Here is a 14,344-nt window from a genome sequence, read left to right on the forward strand (position 1 = left end):
TAATGTATCTGCTATCGGCACTGTATAAACTGCTACATCCAGTATACAGCACTGTGTCCTGGCAGTGGCACAGGGGCTTTCCATCTGCTGCGCCCCATTGCGATCCAGCGATGTGCATGAGTGTCTTGGCACTCCAGGGACTCTCCCTCCTCATTGGCTAAGACAGCAGTGGAAGCTATTGGCTCCTGCTGCTGTCAGACAGTGAGCCAATGAGAAGAGAGAAATTTAATTATCGTAAAAAGTCTGAGAGGTGCAACATCCAAATATCTAAATCGAAAGAAGAATAATCCCCTAACTGGACTTTAAAGGCACTGGGATTCCATAATAAGTAGAAAGGCATACATTTTATTAATAACAAAATTACTGCATGAGATGCAGAATAAAACATTCTGACAGTCACCATATCAATTGACAATATTGCTTTGTAGTTCACCCTACGTGTTATGAAGTTTCCAAAATCTTCTTCGGGGAAACATGAGAGAGTCAATCATATGTATATACAGTGGGGACGGAAAGTATTCAGACCCCCTTAAATTTTTCACTCTTTGTTATATTGCAGCCATTTGTTAAAACAATTTAAGTTCATTTTTTCCTCATTAATGTACACACAGCACCCCATATTGACAGAAAAACACAGAATTGTTGACATTTTTGCAGATTTATTTAAAAAAAAAACCTGAAATATCACATGGTCCTAAGTATTCAGACCCTTTGCTGTGACAATCATATATTTAACCCAGGTGCTGTCCATTTCTTCTGATCATACTTGAGATGGTTCTACACCTTCATTTGAGTCCAGCTGTGTTTGATTATACTGATTGGACTTGATTAGGAAAGCCACACACCTGTCTATATAAGACCTTACAGCTCACAGTGCATGTCAGAGAAATTGAGAATCATGAGGTCAAAGAAACTGCCTGAAGAGCTCAGAGACAGAATTCAAGGCACAGATCTGGCCAAGGTTACAAAAAAAATTCTGCTGCACTTAAGGTTCCTAAGAGCAGAGTGGCCTCCATAACCCTTAAATGGAAGATGTTTGGGACGACCAGAACCCTTCCTAGAGCTGGCCGTTCGGCCAAACTGAGTTATCGGGGGGAGAAGAGCGGTGGTGAGAGAGGTAAAGAAGAACCCAAAGATCACTGTGGCTGAGCTCAAGAGATGCAGTCGGTAGATGGGAGAAAGTTGTAGAAAGTCAACCATCACTGCAGCCCTCCACCAGTCGGGCCTTTATGGCAGAGTGGCTCGATGGAAGTCTCTCCTCCGTGCAGACACATAAAAGCCCGCATGGAGTTTGCTAAAAAAAAAAACACCTGAAGGACTCCAAGATGGTGAGAAATAAGATTCTCTGGTCTGATGAGACCAAGATAGAACTTTTTGGCCTTAATTCTAAGCGGTATGTGTGGAGAAAACCAGGCACTGCTCATCACCTGTCCAATGCAGTCCCAACAGTGAAGCATGGTGGTGGCAGCATCATACTGTGGGGGTGTTTTTCAGCTGCAGGGACAGAACGACTGGTTGCAATGGAGGGAAAGATGAATTCAGCCAAGTATAGGGATATCCTGGACGAAAACCTTCTCCAGAGTGCTCAGGACCTCAGACTGGGCCGAAGGTTTACCTTCCAACAAGACAATGACCCTAAGCACACAACTAAAATAACTATGTAGTGGCTTCACAACAACTCCATAACTGTTCTTGAATGGCCCAGCCAGAGCCCTGACTTAAAGCCAATTGAGCATCTCTGGAGAGACCTAAAAATGGCTGTCCACCAATGTTTACCATCCAACCTGACAGAACTGGAGAGGATCTGCAAGGAGGAATGGCAGAGGATCCCCAAATCCAGGTGTGAAAAACTTGTTGCATCTTTCCCAAAAAGACTCATGGCTGTATTAGATCAAAAGGGTGCTTCTACTAAATACTGAGCAAAGGGTCTGAATACTTAGGACCATGTGATATTTCAGTTTTTCTTTTTTAATAAATCTGCAAAAATGTCAACAATTCTGTGTTTTTCTGTCAATATGGGGTGCTGTGTGTACATTTAATGAGGGAAAAAAATGAACTTAAATGATTTTAGCAAATGGCTGCAATATAACAAAGAGTGAAAAATTTAAGGGGGTCTGAATACTTTCCGTCCCCACTGTATTTCTGAAACTGTCATATGCGTGAACATTCCTAGAATATTAACAGCAACAGGAAGATTGAGCAGAGTTGTGTCACGGTGATCACTGGTAACGGGGTGAAAGGGTTGACTAGGGGGCAATCAGGGGTTAAAATCTTTATTAGGTAGTATATGGGGGTATCTGACACTATAAAAAGCTGACGGTGAACCTAAATAACTAACGGGCTAACTAGCGTCACCCGCGACACTAATACGGAGATCAGAAAAAGGATCGCTTAGTGACACTGGTGACAGGGGGTGAAAGAGTTAACTGGGGGGCGATCGGGTTAACTGGGGGGCGATCAAGGGGTTAAACCTTTTATTAGGGGGGGTTAGGGGGGTACCCTAGACCTAAAGGGGCCTACCACTAACTGCCCTAACACTTTTTACTGTCACAAATGACACTAAATACAGTGATCAGTAAAAAAAAAATGAACACTGCAATCGGTGACACTGTGACTGGGGGTGCAGGGGGTGATTTGTGTGCCTATGTGTACTGGGGTTAGTGTGCTGTTGGTGCAACTCACTTTTCTCATCCTCTCTCCATGGCTCCCGAACGAAAAAGGAAGCATGAGGAGAGATGACATCACTTCCTCTGACCTGTGTTTACAGTTCACAGGCAGAGGAAGCTTCCCATTCGTCAGGAGCGATCGCGTTGGGTTGGCCATGATTCGATCACTCCTGGAATGAAGCCAACCACCGCAGGCACGGGTGGGGGCCCGATTGGGCCCCCCGCCCGCTGGGAGGCAGGTACGCCCATATGCCTGCCCATGCCATTCTGTCGACGTATATCGTCGTATGGCGGTTGGCAAGTGGTTAAAGGCCAGGAGGTGCCTGCCGGCTCCAAGTAGTTAAGTTAAAAAAAACGAGCCTTTAGAAACCCTTTAATGGCAGGGTAGTATTTTAATAAAACTTGCAGATTTAAAAATCTTGAAAAATGTTTTAAATTACATTAGCATGTTAAAGTGGAGTTCCACCCACTTTTGAGAGGTGGTCTTAAATGAAAGATAGGTAAAGCGCCACTAGTTTTAGTGTGTGTTGTGTGTGTTGTGTGTGTGTGTTTGTTTTTTTTTTTTTTCAGGCTTCCCAGCCTAGAGGTGAGATCTGGGGACTTATTGACCCCAGATCTCACTGTAAAGAGGACCTGTCGCGCACTATTCCTATTACAAGGGATGTTTACATTCCTTGTAATAGGGGTAAAAAGAAAGTGACAAAATAGAAAAGTTAAATAAACAATTAACAAAACAAAAAAAGCGCCCCCGTCCCTGCGTGCTCGCGCACAGAAGCGAACACATACGTAGGTCACGCCCACATATGTAAACGACGTTCAAACCACACATGTGAAGTACCGCTGCGAATGTTGGAGCGAGAGCAATAATTCTAGCACACGACCTCCTCTAATTCTAAACGGGTAACCTGTAAAATAATTTTTTTTTTTAAAGTGTCGCTTTTGGGGATTTTTAAGTACCAAAGTTAGGCGCCATTCCACGTGTGCGCAATTTCAAAACAAGACAAGCTAGGTATCTATTTACTCGGCGTAACATCTTTCACATTATGCAAAAAAATTGAGCTAACTTTACTGTTTTGGTGTGTGTGTGTGTGTTTTTGTTTTTTTTCTTTGTAAGCGCGTTTGAAATATTACTGCGCAAATACCGTGCGAGAGATTAAAGTTTCAATGACCACCATTTTATTCCCTAGGGTCTTTACTATAAAAACATATATAATGTTTGGGGGTTCTGAGTAATTTTCTAGCAAAAAAATTATGATTTTTTTTTTTTTATATGTAGGAGCGAATTGTCAGAATTGGCCTGGGTAGCAAGTGGTTAAGAAAGGGGGCCTCTAGATCCCGCCCACACCCCCCATGTGAATGAGGTACCCCTACCCATTCACCCCAAAAAGCATTGAAGTGTTAAAAAAACATAAGACGGTTTTTGACAAGTCCTTTATTAAAAATTAAAAATGTTCCCCATCGTAGCTTCTTTTCTTTTTTTTTTTTTTTTCCTTCCTTCCTTCCTTCCTTCCTTCCTTCCTTCCTTCCGCCTTTTCTTATATAGCCGTGGGGCGGAGAACCCACGCCCTTTTTTTGCCAGCAATTCTTTCTTTATTTTTTTACATTCAGCGGGAAACCCCGCTGACAGCTGATCACTCGTTGGTTGTTAAGGACTTGGCACCCGGATTTCCAGCCCATTCCTTAGCAACCAGCAAACCACACTGTTTAAATGGAAAAAGAAAAACCGCAAACCACATCAAAAATCGCATCACAAACACAACACTTGCATTTCTGGTGCGATTCCATTGAATTTTATTACACGCAAAATGTGGGGAAAAAAAGTCCCCTACCCTTTCCAAAAATGCCCTGGCTGTAAAATGCGTAGATGTGAACGTGTACCATTTGAAACCATGTTAAATGGACTGTAGTGCGTTTCTGCAAAACCCACTAAAATACGCATAGGTGTGAACCTAGGGTTATTTAGAACTGCGGCTAGTTGATTAATAAGTTGCAATTTTTATATTTTTTGGGGTAATTACCTTGTGAGTTTTGTGTGGAAAACATAGGTCTTTTTGTGGCATACCACAAGGCCCCCAGCTGTCATTGCAGTGATGTATGCGGGAATTCAGAAAATTCCTAAGGCTTCTCCAGGTTATATAATGGTGAAAATGTATTTTTTTTAATATTTAACGTTTGACTTTTGGACACCTCATTTCTATTTTCAAATAGAATGTCTGGTTCCTATCGCATTGAATTGTAATTTGCACATCTCTCTTTGTACAGATGGCATCAGCTACAGACTCCCGTTATGGGCAAAAAGAATCCTCGGACCAGAACTTTGATTACATGTTCAAGATCTTAATTATTGGGAATAGCAGCGTGGGTAAAACCTCCTTCCTCTTCAGATATGCAGACGACTCATTCACCCCTGCATTTGTCAGCACGGTGGGAATAGACTTCAAAGTGAAAACCATTTACAGGAATGATAAAAGAATCAAGCTGCAGATCTGGGTAAGCATGTAATTAACCAAGATACATCTGTATCTGATTATCCCACCATTTAATGATTTTTCTGCAGTGTCTGTCTTTACGTTTTCGATTATATACATTTTGTAGGATCGCAGTAAGACGATACATATGAGCATTACACCTTCCAACATCATGCACTTTTCTGATATTTTTTTCCTTCAGGGTCTATTTTTACACTTTGTATTCTATACATTTTGTTCATCGCATTAAGGGCTCATGCACACTGGCGTATAAAAACACCAGTAGCGTTAGCTGTAGAATAAGTTTTGTAGTAGCGGTTTTTAGCTGTAGTGTTTTTTTTTTTTTTGCAAAAGCTTATGGCTCAAAAACGCTCATAAACGCAGAATAGCTGTGTTTTTCAGAGTTAGTGAGTTTTTACAACAGGACTGAATGTGGATTAGTGTATGGGCAGCTTTATTGTCATTCTACCCAAGCTGTCCATAGTTACTTATTCCTCATTTACCCCCTGCATGGCCACCTTGTTGTATGCTCCCTTATGGTTCAGAAATGTAAAATTATAAGTTTCAGGCATTATATAGAGGCATACAGTGAAAAAGGAGGGAGAGAGTGGTGGGTGGGAACCATGTTCAAGGGGTGGGTGGGTGGAGAGTGTCCTAAAGAAGTCATTGGCCACAGGAGATCTTAGGGGCCAGTGGCTGGGTTGTCCTGCCTTTAGCACAGGATGCTTGATAAAGGCTGGGTTCACACTGATGCGATGGGTCACATTGCAAGTGATTTGTACAGGAATCGCACTGCATTCTTGTGCAAATCACATGCAATTCTGTGCGGTGTGATTTGAGCCCATCATTTTGTATGGCTCAAATTGCACCGCATCTGCATGAAAAAGGAGCAGGCACCTTTTCTTTGTCGCACTGAAACCGGATCGCATGGGTCTTCGTACCCATGCGATCCAGTTCTAGCAAACGCACTGCATTCTTTGACCTGCTTTTTGTGGTGTCATTAACTTTTGACACCTGCAGCAGATTGCATGAACACAGTGCAATCGCTATCCAGTGTGGTGCAGGAAATGCAGCAATTCCTGTGCATTTCCCGCATTGTATTATTGTGAATCGAGATGAAATGCTTGAGAAGTTTTTGTGCCCAGGGCGACTGGTGGATAAGGTAGACCTGGTCCAACACCTATGGATGCCTTTGACTATCCTAGGGGAGAGGGTACAGTACATTAATACTGTATTGGGTATAGGGAAGCTGTGCCAAGCCTTTAAGAAGCAATAAATATAAACAATACTCACCAAAATTATGTATTTTTCTTATTTTTTTTAAATGTAAATATTTCCAAAAGCACTTTATGTATCTTAATGTTTCTTAACCCAAAAACAAAAATGTTGTTTTTTCATGTTTATTTTCCTTTTCCTTCACCTGGTAATCATGCAATTTAACACAGTTCCTATACCTGGATAGCTACATCCACTGTATCTATAGCAAGCCATGGTTTTCACCTTGGCTAGACTTCAGACAAGTCTGCCTTTGTTTTTCTTCATAACATGGAGAAGATGGTGAGACTAGTAGTTTACAGAAGGAAGGAATAGCCGGCATTTCTGTACTTGCTGAAAAGGTTCTTAGCTGAAAAAAGAAAACAAATAGCCACCACATCCAAGGACTGGTAAGCTGTAGTATATTACGTTTTTGTGTTTGGGTTTAGTTATATTTTATTTGTCATGCTTGGTATTGGACACACAATTTTACAAACATTTTCCCAATACCATGCACTATGATTAAGGGGTTGTAAAGTCAGAAGGTTTTTTTTTTTTATCTTAATGCATTCTATGCATTGTTAAAAAGCCTTCTGTGTGTAGCAGCCCCCCTAATACTTACCTGAGCCCCATCTCTATCCAGTGATGTTCATGAGTGTCTCAGCCGTCCGTGACTATCCCTTCTGATTGGCTGAGACACAGCAGCGGCGCCATTGGCTTCCGCTGCTGTCCATCAAAGTCAGTTAGCCAATCAGGAGAGAGAGGGGGCATGGCCGAACTGCAGCTGGGTGTCTGAATGGACACACGGAGCTGCAGCTCGGCTTCGGTGCCCCCATAGCAAGGTGCTTGCTGTAGGGGCACTCAACAGGAGGGAGGGGCCAGGATCACACAAGAGGGACCCGAGAAGAGGAGGATCTGAGCTCCTCTGTGCAAATCCATTTCACAGAGCAGGTAACTGACATGTTTATTATTTTTATAGAAAAAAAAAAAACAAGACCTTACAATCACTTTAAAGGATTAGGGCCGTGTTTTTCAATTTGTAAACCTTAATATTATTACTTCCTTTGATGCATCTTCTTTAGGCTGGGTTCACACTGAAGCACAGAGCGGCTCACAGCAGGGGTCTGGTGCGTCCCTGTTCACTGTTTCAGGTCCGATTTCAGTCCAAATTTTTGGCTGAATTTGGACCTGAAACGGACCAGAAAATGCACAGGACCTCTGTGTTATGCTGGCCATACACTATACAGAAAATCGGCCGAACCCATTTTCGAAAAACGAACGTTCGACCGTGACCGCAAACGATCGTGCCATCATATAATAACCGATAAATTGTTCAGTGGACATGAATAAATAATTTTTTGTTCGTTTTTTTTACATATACCTAGTGCAGACAGTTCGGACGGGAAACACATTAACCTTGCAATTTATCGTACATTCGGCAGAAATTTTCCAAACTTCCCATTCGTTTTTTTTCCCACAAAAACGTCACAAACGATTATCGATTCGTGCCCATTAACTTGCCGAAAAACGAACGAAGTGTCTATACGAACGATTTTTCGGCCGATCTTTCGTATAGTGTATGGCCAGCATAACTCTGAGCCACTCTGGAGATGTGTGAACCAACTCCATAGAGAGCCAGTCACAATCTCCTGACATGCGAACCCAGCCTTAGTTCTGTTAATTTAACCCTTTTGCTTCTGGACCAATTTTTCCAGTTTTTCACACACGTTAAAATTTGTTGCTTGAAAATTTATGTAAGACCCTCCAAAACCAGAGGAAAAAAAAGTAGAATTTAAAAAAAAAAAAAAAAAAAAGCTAAAATTAATATTGGTGGTTTTGCTAATGTCCTTAGGAAGATGGATGTCCTTCAGCTCTGTTGAATTCTGTATTTTATATACCTGTGCCCTTAGCCCTTTCTGAGCTGCAGAGACCATCTGATTCTGAGTTTCTCAAGCCCATGGAAGCGTCCAGATAGAACATTTTCTCCCCCTAAGCACTTGTTGACTTTCTATCCATATGGTGTAGATTTTGTTGAGAAGTGGTCTGTTCTCTCTGTGAATCCAGCCAAATGCCCTCTTCCTCCCCCCTCCTTCTTTGCTTATTTTCACCAGCTGTAAATTTATTTTTATCATGGTTGTTACTGGTAGCAGGATCACTCCTTTTCCCCAGGGGAAAAAGTCTACAGAACAGCTTGCAAAGTCAACTTCCTCTCTGAACATCCACTCCTTCAACGTTGAGGCTCTCCATACATTGGGTGCGGGAGGTGGTGTTCCAGGGCTAAAACTCAAGTTTTGTTCCTTGTCACCTCCTCACTTTCTACCTTTTTTAAACCTTTCCGTGTCTCGGAACAGACTGGCTGATCTCAATCAGACTTTCTTGGGCCTTCTGGACCATGGTATCATAGCTCCAGTCCCTGCTTTGCAGCAATTTCCGGGGTTTTAATCCAGCCTGTTCCCTCTTCCAAAACCTAAGGAATTTGCCCAATCCTAGACCTCGAAGCCTTTAATACCTTAAATTGTGTCCACAAATTCTGGAAAGAATTAACCAGATCTGCCCTCGCTGCCCATCATCAGGAGGCTTTTTTTGGACATAAAAGATGCTTACTTGCATATACGCATCTTTCCAGCACACCGTTTATTGTAGGACCTCTGCACTGCCAGTAAACCTGCCTTTCCTATTATGTGCTGCTGTGGAGAAAGGGTTGAAGTATTATGCATGAGCAATGCGCAGGTTTACTTTAAGGTGAGCAGAGGCACTGTAATGGTAATATTTCAGAAGATTTTGAAAATAAGCATAAGTGTGTAATGTTAAAATATATCTAATGGTATTGTTACCAATGCGTCTGTATTCCAATTTTCTTCATATCTCAGTAACCTTCACAATTTATTTGCATGTGCTGATTTTGGATCCCTGTGCTTAGAAAAAGTTTATGTACCTAACAGCCTAAAGCACATATTGTCCCTTTTCGTCTGTAGCTCTGACTTTTAAGGACAAAGAAAAAAAATCACTTTTATTCTAGAGCAGTGGTTCTCAACTCCTGTCCTCAGGACCCACTAACAGGCCAGGTTTGCAAGATAACTGAAATACATCACAGGTGATATAATTTGCTGCTCAGTGATTGCAGTATTCTAGTCTGCATCTCCCCAAGGTAATACTTAAAATCTGGCCTGTTAGTGTGTCCTGAGGACAGGAGTCTAGAGGAACAGTGCCTTAGGTCTAATGCTAGCTATATTAGAATACATACATAGGTTTCCTGCCCACCAGCAATTGTTAGTAGGGTCATGTACTGACTGATTACCAGGTATTACATCAAATCCATCTAATTACACATGGTTCAACCATTGTATTCCAAGGTAGTATTCTCAGAAATGCTACCAGTACCTCGAGCCACGCCAGAAAGACAGCAGGAGATTAGGGAAATTAACAAGTGGCTGAGGAGCTGGTGTAGAAAGGAGGGGTTTGGGTTTCTGGAGAACTGGGCTGACTTCTCAGTTGGTTACCGGCTCTTTAGCAGGGACGGACTGCACCTAAATGGGGAGGGTGCAGTTTGGCTGGGAGAGAAGATGGCCAAAAAGTTAGAGGGGATTTTAAACCAGTTGATGGGAAGGAGGGCCCAGATGTAGAGATAGCCAGCGTGGAACAAGGTTCAACGAGTAATATAGGGGGCACTAACAGTATGGTGACTAGAATACACAAAACCCAAGGTAAGTAAGTTGAGAAATCAAAATTGCAGCCTCATTACAACTAACAAGAATATGGCATGGGACCAGACAAAATGATAAGGCTTGTATACGAATGCTAGAAGTCTGGCTAACAAGATAAGAGAACTAGAGCTGCTAATGTACAAGGAGGATTTCGATTTTTTGGGAATTTTAGAGACTTGGCTTGACAGCTCTCATGATTGGCTGGCAACCATTCAGGGTTATTCCCTATCTCGCAGAGATAGGGAGGGTAAAAAAGGGGGAGGAGTATGCCTGTATATCAGAAATGATGTGAATGTGAGGGACGATATCCCTAATAGAGCTAGGGAGGAGGTGTAATCCTTGTGGGTGGAGCTCCAAAGGGAGGAAACTAAGGGGAAAGTAATATTGGGTGTATGCTATAGGCCCCCTAACCAGAGGGTGGAGGGGGAGGCAGACCTCCTATCGCAGCTTGGAATCGCGGAAAGAATGGGAAATGTCATTATAATGGGGAATTTTAATTATCCAGTTATAGACTGGGCAGAAAAAAACACACATTGGTCTAAGGCTCGCCATTTCCTAAATGTCTTGCAGGACAACTTCATGGGTCAGATGGTGAATGCATCAACAAGAAACAATGCATTACTAGACCTACAATACAGACCTGATCTCGGATGTAGAAATACGGGGCATCTTAGGAAACAGCGACCACAGGTCAATTAGTTTCATTATAAATCACAGAAATGGGAAAGACAAGGGTAATACAAAGACACTGATTTTCTAAAGAGCCAACTTCCCTAAACTGCACTCTTTGCTAGATGACATAAATGGGATAAAATCCTAAGAACAAAAAACACTAGGGAAAAATGGGAATGCTTTAAGTGCATACTAAATAAAGGTATTAGCCAGTGCTTTCCAACGGGTAGTAAGTTTAAAATGGCTAAAAATATCCTGGGTGGCTAAACTCCAATGTAAAAATGCATAGAAAAGCAATAGAAAAGGCCTTCAAAAAATACAAGGCTGTGGGGTCATTGTCGTCAGCATTTCAACTTTACAAAGCATGCAATAAGAAATGTAAGGGTGCAATCAGGGCGGCTAAGATAGGACACGAAAGGCACATAGCGGAGGAGAGTAAAAAGAAAAAAAAAACAAGAAATTCTTTAGGTATATAAGCAGTAACATCTTTGTTTTAAGGCAAGTATTGTATAATGAGCTAGTATGCAATGCATACTACTAGCTCATTATGCCTTTGTCTTGAAGTATTGTTTGTTTTTTTGGGGGGGCGGGGGGGATCTTTTTCAGAGGTCAGCCAGGTGATTTCGTGAAAGGGAATTTAAAAAGACACGGCCATTCACTAAAATTGGAAGAGAAGAGGTTTAACCATAAACTGCGTAGAGGGTTCTTTACTGTCAGAGCGGTATGGATGTGGAATTCTCTTCCACAAACAGTGGTATCAGCAGGGAGCATCAATGGTTTAAAAAAAAAACTATTAGATGGGCACCTCAACAACTACAACATACAGGTGTATATGATGTACTATTGCCCCACACACACACACACACACACACACACACACACACACACACACACACACACACACACACACACACACACACACACACACATCATAGGTTGAACTGGATGGACTGATGTCTTTTTTTTTTTTTTTTTTTTTTCAACCTCACCAACTATGTATGCAACCATGTTTTTACTGCCTCCAGCCGCTCCCCTTTAAGATGCAAAGGCAGGATGCCACATCCACATTGCTTTTCATTGCATTGCATTTGTGCCATATGTGGCCAAATGCAGTAATTTCTGTTTTTAAATCAATGAAAAACATTCAACCAGCACAGGAAACAGCTGAATAACATCAGTGTTTGTTTTTTTTTGCCCTATTCACACTGAATACATAGCAATTCACCCAGTGTGCATGTATATGTATTTTTTTCATAAGTACATACCCTAGGGCATTTGGTTTTAAGGACGCTATCAGTATATGCCTAAATTGTCGGTTTAGGTTTACCATTTAAAACGTTATATTAACAATCTGTTATGTTATAATAACTATTTATGTGTGCTATTCTGCCTAAAGATGAGTGCAGACTTTGGATTCCAGCGGTCACCTGGACACAGTTGCTCCTCAGCTAAAGTTGCCACCTGCCCAGTTTTAAACAGGACAGTCAGGTTTTGTCTGTCTGAGTTCAAGACCTTCCTCCCCTGCTGTCCAGTTTTAAAGATGTTCACTAGTCTGAAGAAAACAGCAGTAGATATGAAATGGCAGAGGAAGGAGATGGCAACAGCATGGCATTTGTGAGCTGATTGTGTAGCTAACCTGTAAAATGCCAAGATTGCCAGCAGCTCTTCATACCCGTGGCAGCCCTTCAACAGCTCCAGTCTTACAGAAGTGACATGAAGAGGTCGGGGGCAGCTTCAAAGATAACACTGTCTGTGTATTCTCCAGAATGGAGTGCACAGGTAGTTCTGAGAGTGATGTAAATTGAGCTGGCCATAGATGGTTCAAATCTAGGCCGGTTCAGCATGTACCAGACGAGATCTGAACAATGTATGGACAGGCTAAATATACCCTGTTGATTGATCAACTTTGGTACAACCAGCCTGTCGGATTTTATATGCAATTATTATCACTGTGTTCTCCCAGCAGGAACGGCTGCCTTCAACACTGTTGATGGGGGGAATCAAGCGACTTTCAGGTTGCGGGAAAGAATTGTTCTGTCTATTGATGGCTTAAAGTGTTACTAAACCCAGGGCCCTGCATTCACTATATCTGGTCTCCCATAATACAGAGAACATGGGAATGCACTTATTTTAGTAAATATAAACTGCTAAATACCCTTTCTCATCAGCAGTATATAGCAGTCTTGTGACTTCTGAGTAAAGCTTGTAGGAGGAGTTTTCATTCTCCCATCATTGTCCTATGAGGATGCAGGCAGGACCCCTGACCCTCTGTCTAGACAGTGCTGATTGGCCCTGTGCTGATCACATGCACTCTCCCGGGAAAAAAAAACACTCTCTAGCAATACACATCAAACTGAGAATGTGCCACTTGTCCCCTAGCCTCTGTACTATCTGCAGATATATTGGGGACTCTGGAAAAAGGGGAGCATCAGAGGAGACAGGATCAAACAGCCTTTTTACACAATGCAGAGGATTAACCCCTTAGGCTCCACAGTGAGTATAACGAGCATGCTTTACTGCATATACAGACCAATTTTACTGTTGTGGATTTATATGGTAACATTTAGATTAAAGTGGTTTCAAAGGTTGAATTTTTTTTTGTTACATTAATGCATCCTCTGCATTAAGGTAAAAGACCTTTAATTGTCTGCCCCCCCCCCCATACCTACTTAGGCCGATCTTGAGCCACCTCTGTGCCCTAGAGCGACAGCAGTGCTTTCTCTCTCTCTCCCTCCCCACTGGCTCCTGCTGTTGTCAATTAAATCCATTGATGAGGAAGTAGGGGGCAGAGCTGAGCCGCACTGTGTGTGTCAATGGACAAACACAGTGCACCTGGGGATTGAGCTCACACTTAAAAGCACACTAAGAAGAGGAGGAGAGCAGAGGAGAGTAGGATTGGGGCTGCTCTATGCTAAACCATTGCACAAAGCAGGTGTTACATATTTGTAAAGTTTTTAATTTTCTAAAAAAAATGACAATAGCTTTTAATTTTTTACTGTAAAAATAAGTGCATCTCCTTTTCTTGATTGTAAACATGGCTTTGCTATCTTCTTCTTTTTTTTCTTTTTAAGTGAAAAGCTTGGACAGACATATTGATTGCAAAGATAGCACGTATCCTGTAGAAGAAAACATGTCCTGCTAAAAGGAAGCAGCAGGTTGCTTGTGGGAGGTACTGGGGATTAATTGGCAGATCTGGCTGCTGCCCAGAAAACATGAACTTGGAAACCAGCCTGTAAGCTGGATAGAAACTGCAGTTTTCTTAGCGACAACTTGCAGAATGTGATTGTGGTATACAGCGAAATTCAGAAATCTAATGAGACTTTTAAAGAGAACCTGTCTTTCAAAACACACCAGCTACTATATTGGTTTTTAATCCCACTGTGGGTGCTTGAAATGCCTTCTCAGAGACATGTAGGACCAAGAGTGAGTTTCTCTCTCGTGCAGTATTGGAAATAGCCTGCATTTTCTATATCTGTCATGGATAATATAGTTGTTTTATCACTGCTCTTGTAAAGCTGACTAAATGCTTTCAGAGTGACATTCCACTATGATCTTATTAAGTTATGAAAAAGGTTTTTGT

General features: G+C 41.9%; 1 protein-coding gene across 1 annotated transcript in view; it reads left to right on the forward strand.

Moving 5' to 3' along the window:
* The window catches only part of RAB3A (RAB3A, member RAS oncogene family), a 75,350-nt gene that overhangs the window by 26,223 nt on the left and 34,783 nt on the right, over nt 1-14,344 (forward strand). The window contains exon 2 of the mRNA XM_073599510.1: nt 4,929-5,156. Within this exon, the coding sequence (XP_073455611.1) occupies nt 4,929-5,156 (228 nt within the window). The remainder of the gene's footprint in view (nt 1-4,928; nt 5,157-14,344) is intronic.

Source organism: Aquarana catesbeiana, linkage group LG01 (assembly GCF_042186555.1).
Source record: "Aquarana catesbeiana isolate 2022-GZ linkage group LG01, ASM4218655v1, whole genome shotgun sequence".
In the NCBI taxonomy this organism is placed as follows: domain Eukaryota; kingdom Metazoa; phylum Chordata; class Amphibia; order Anura; family Ranidae; genus Aquarana; species Aquarana catesbeiana.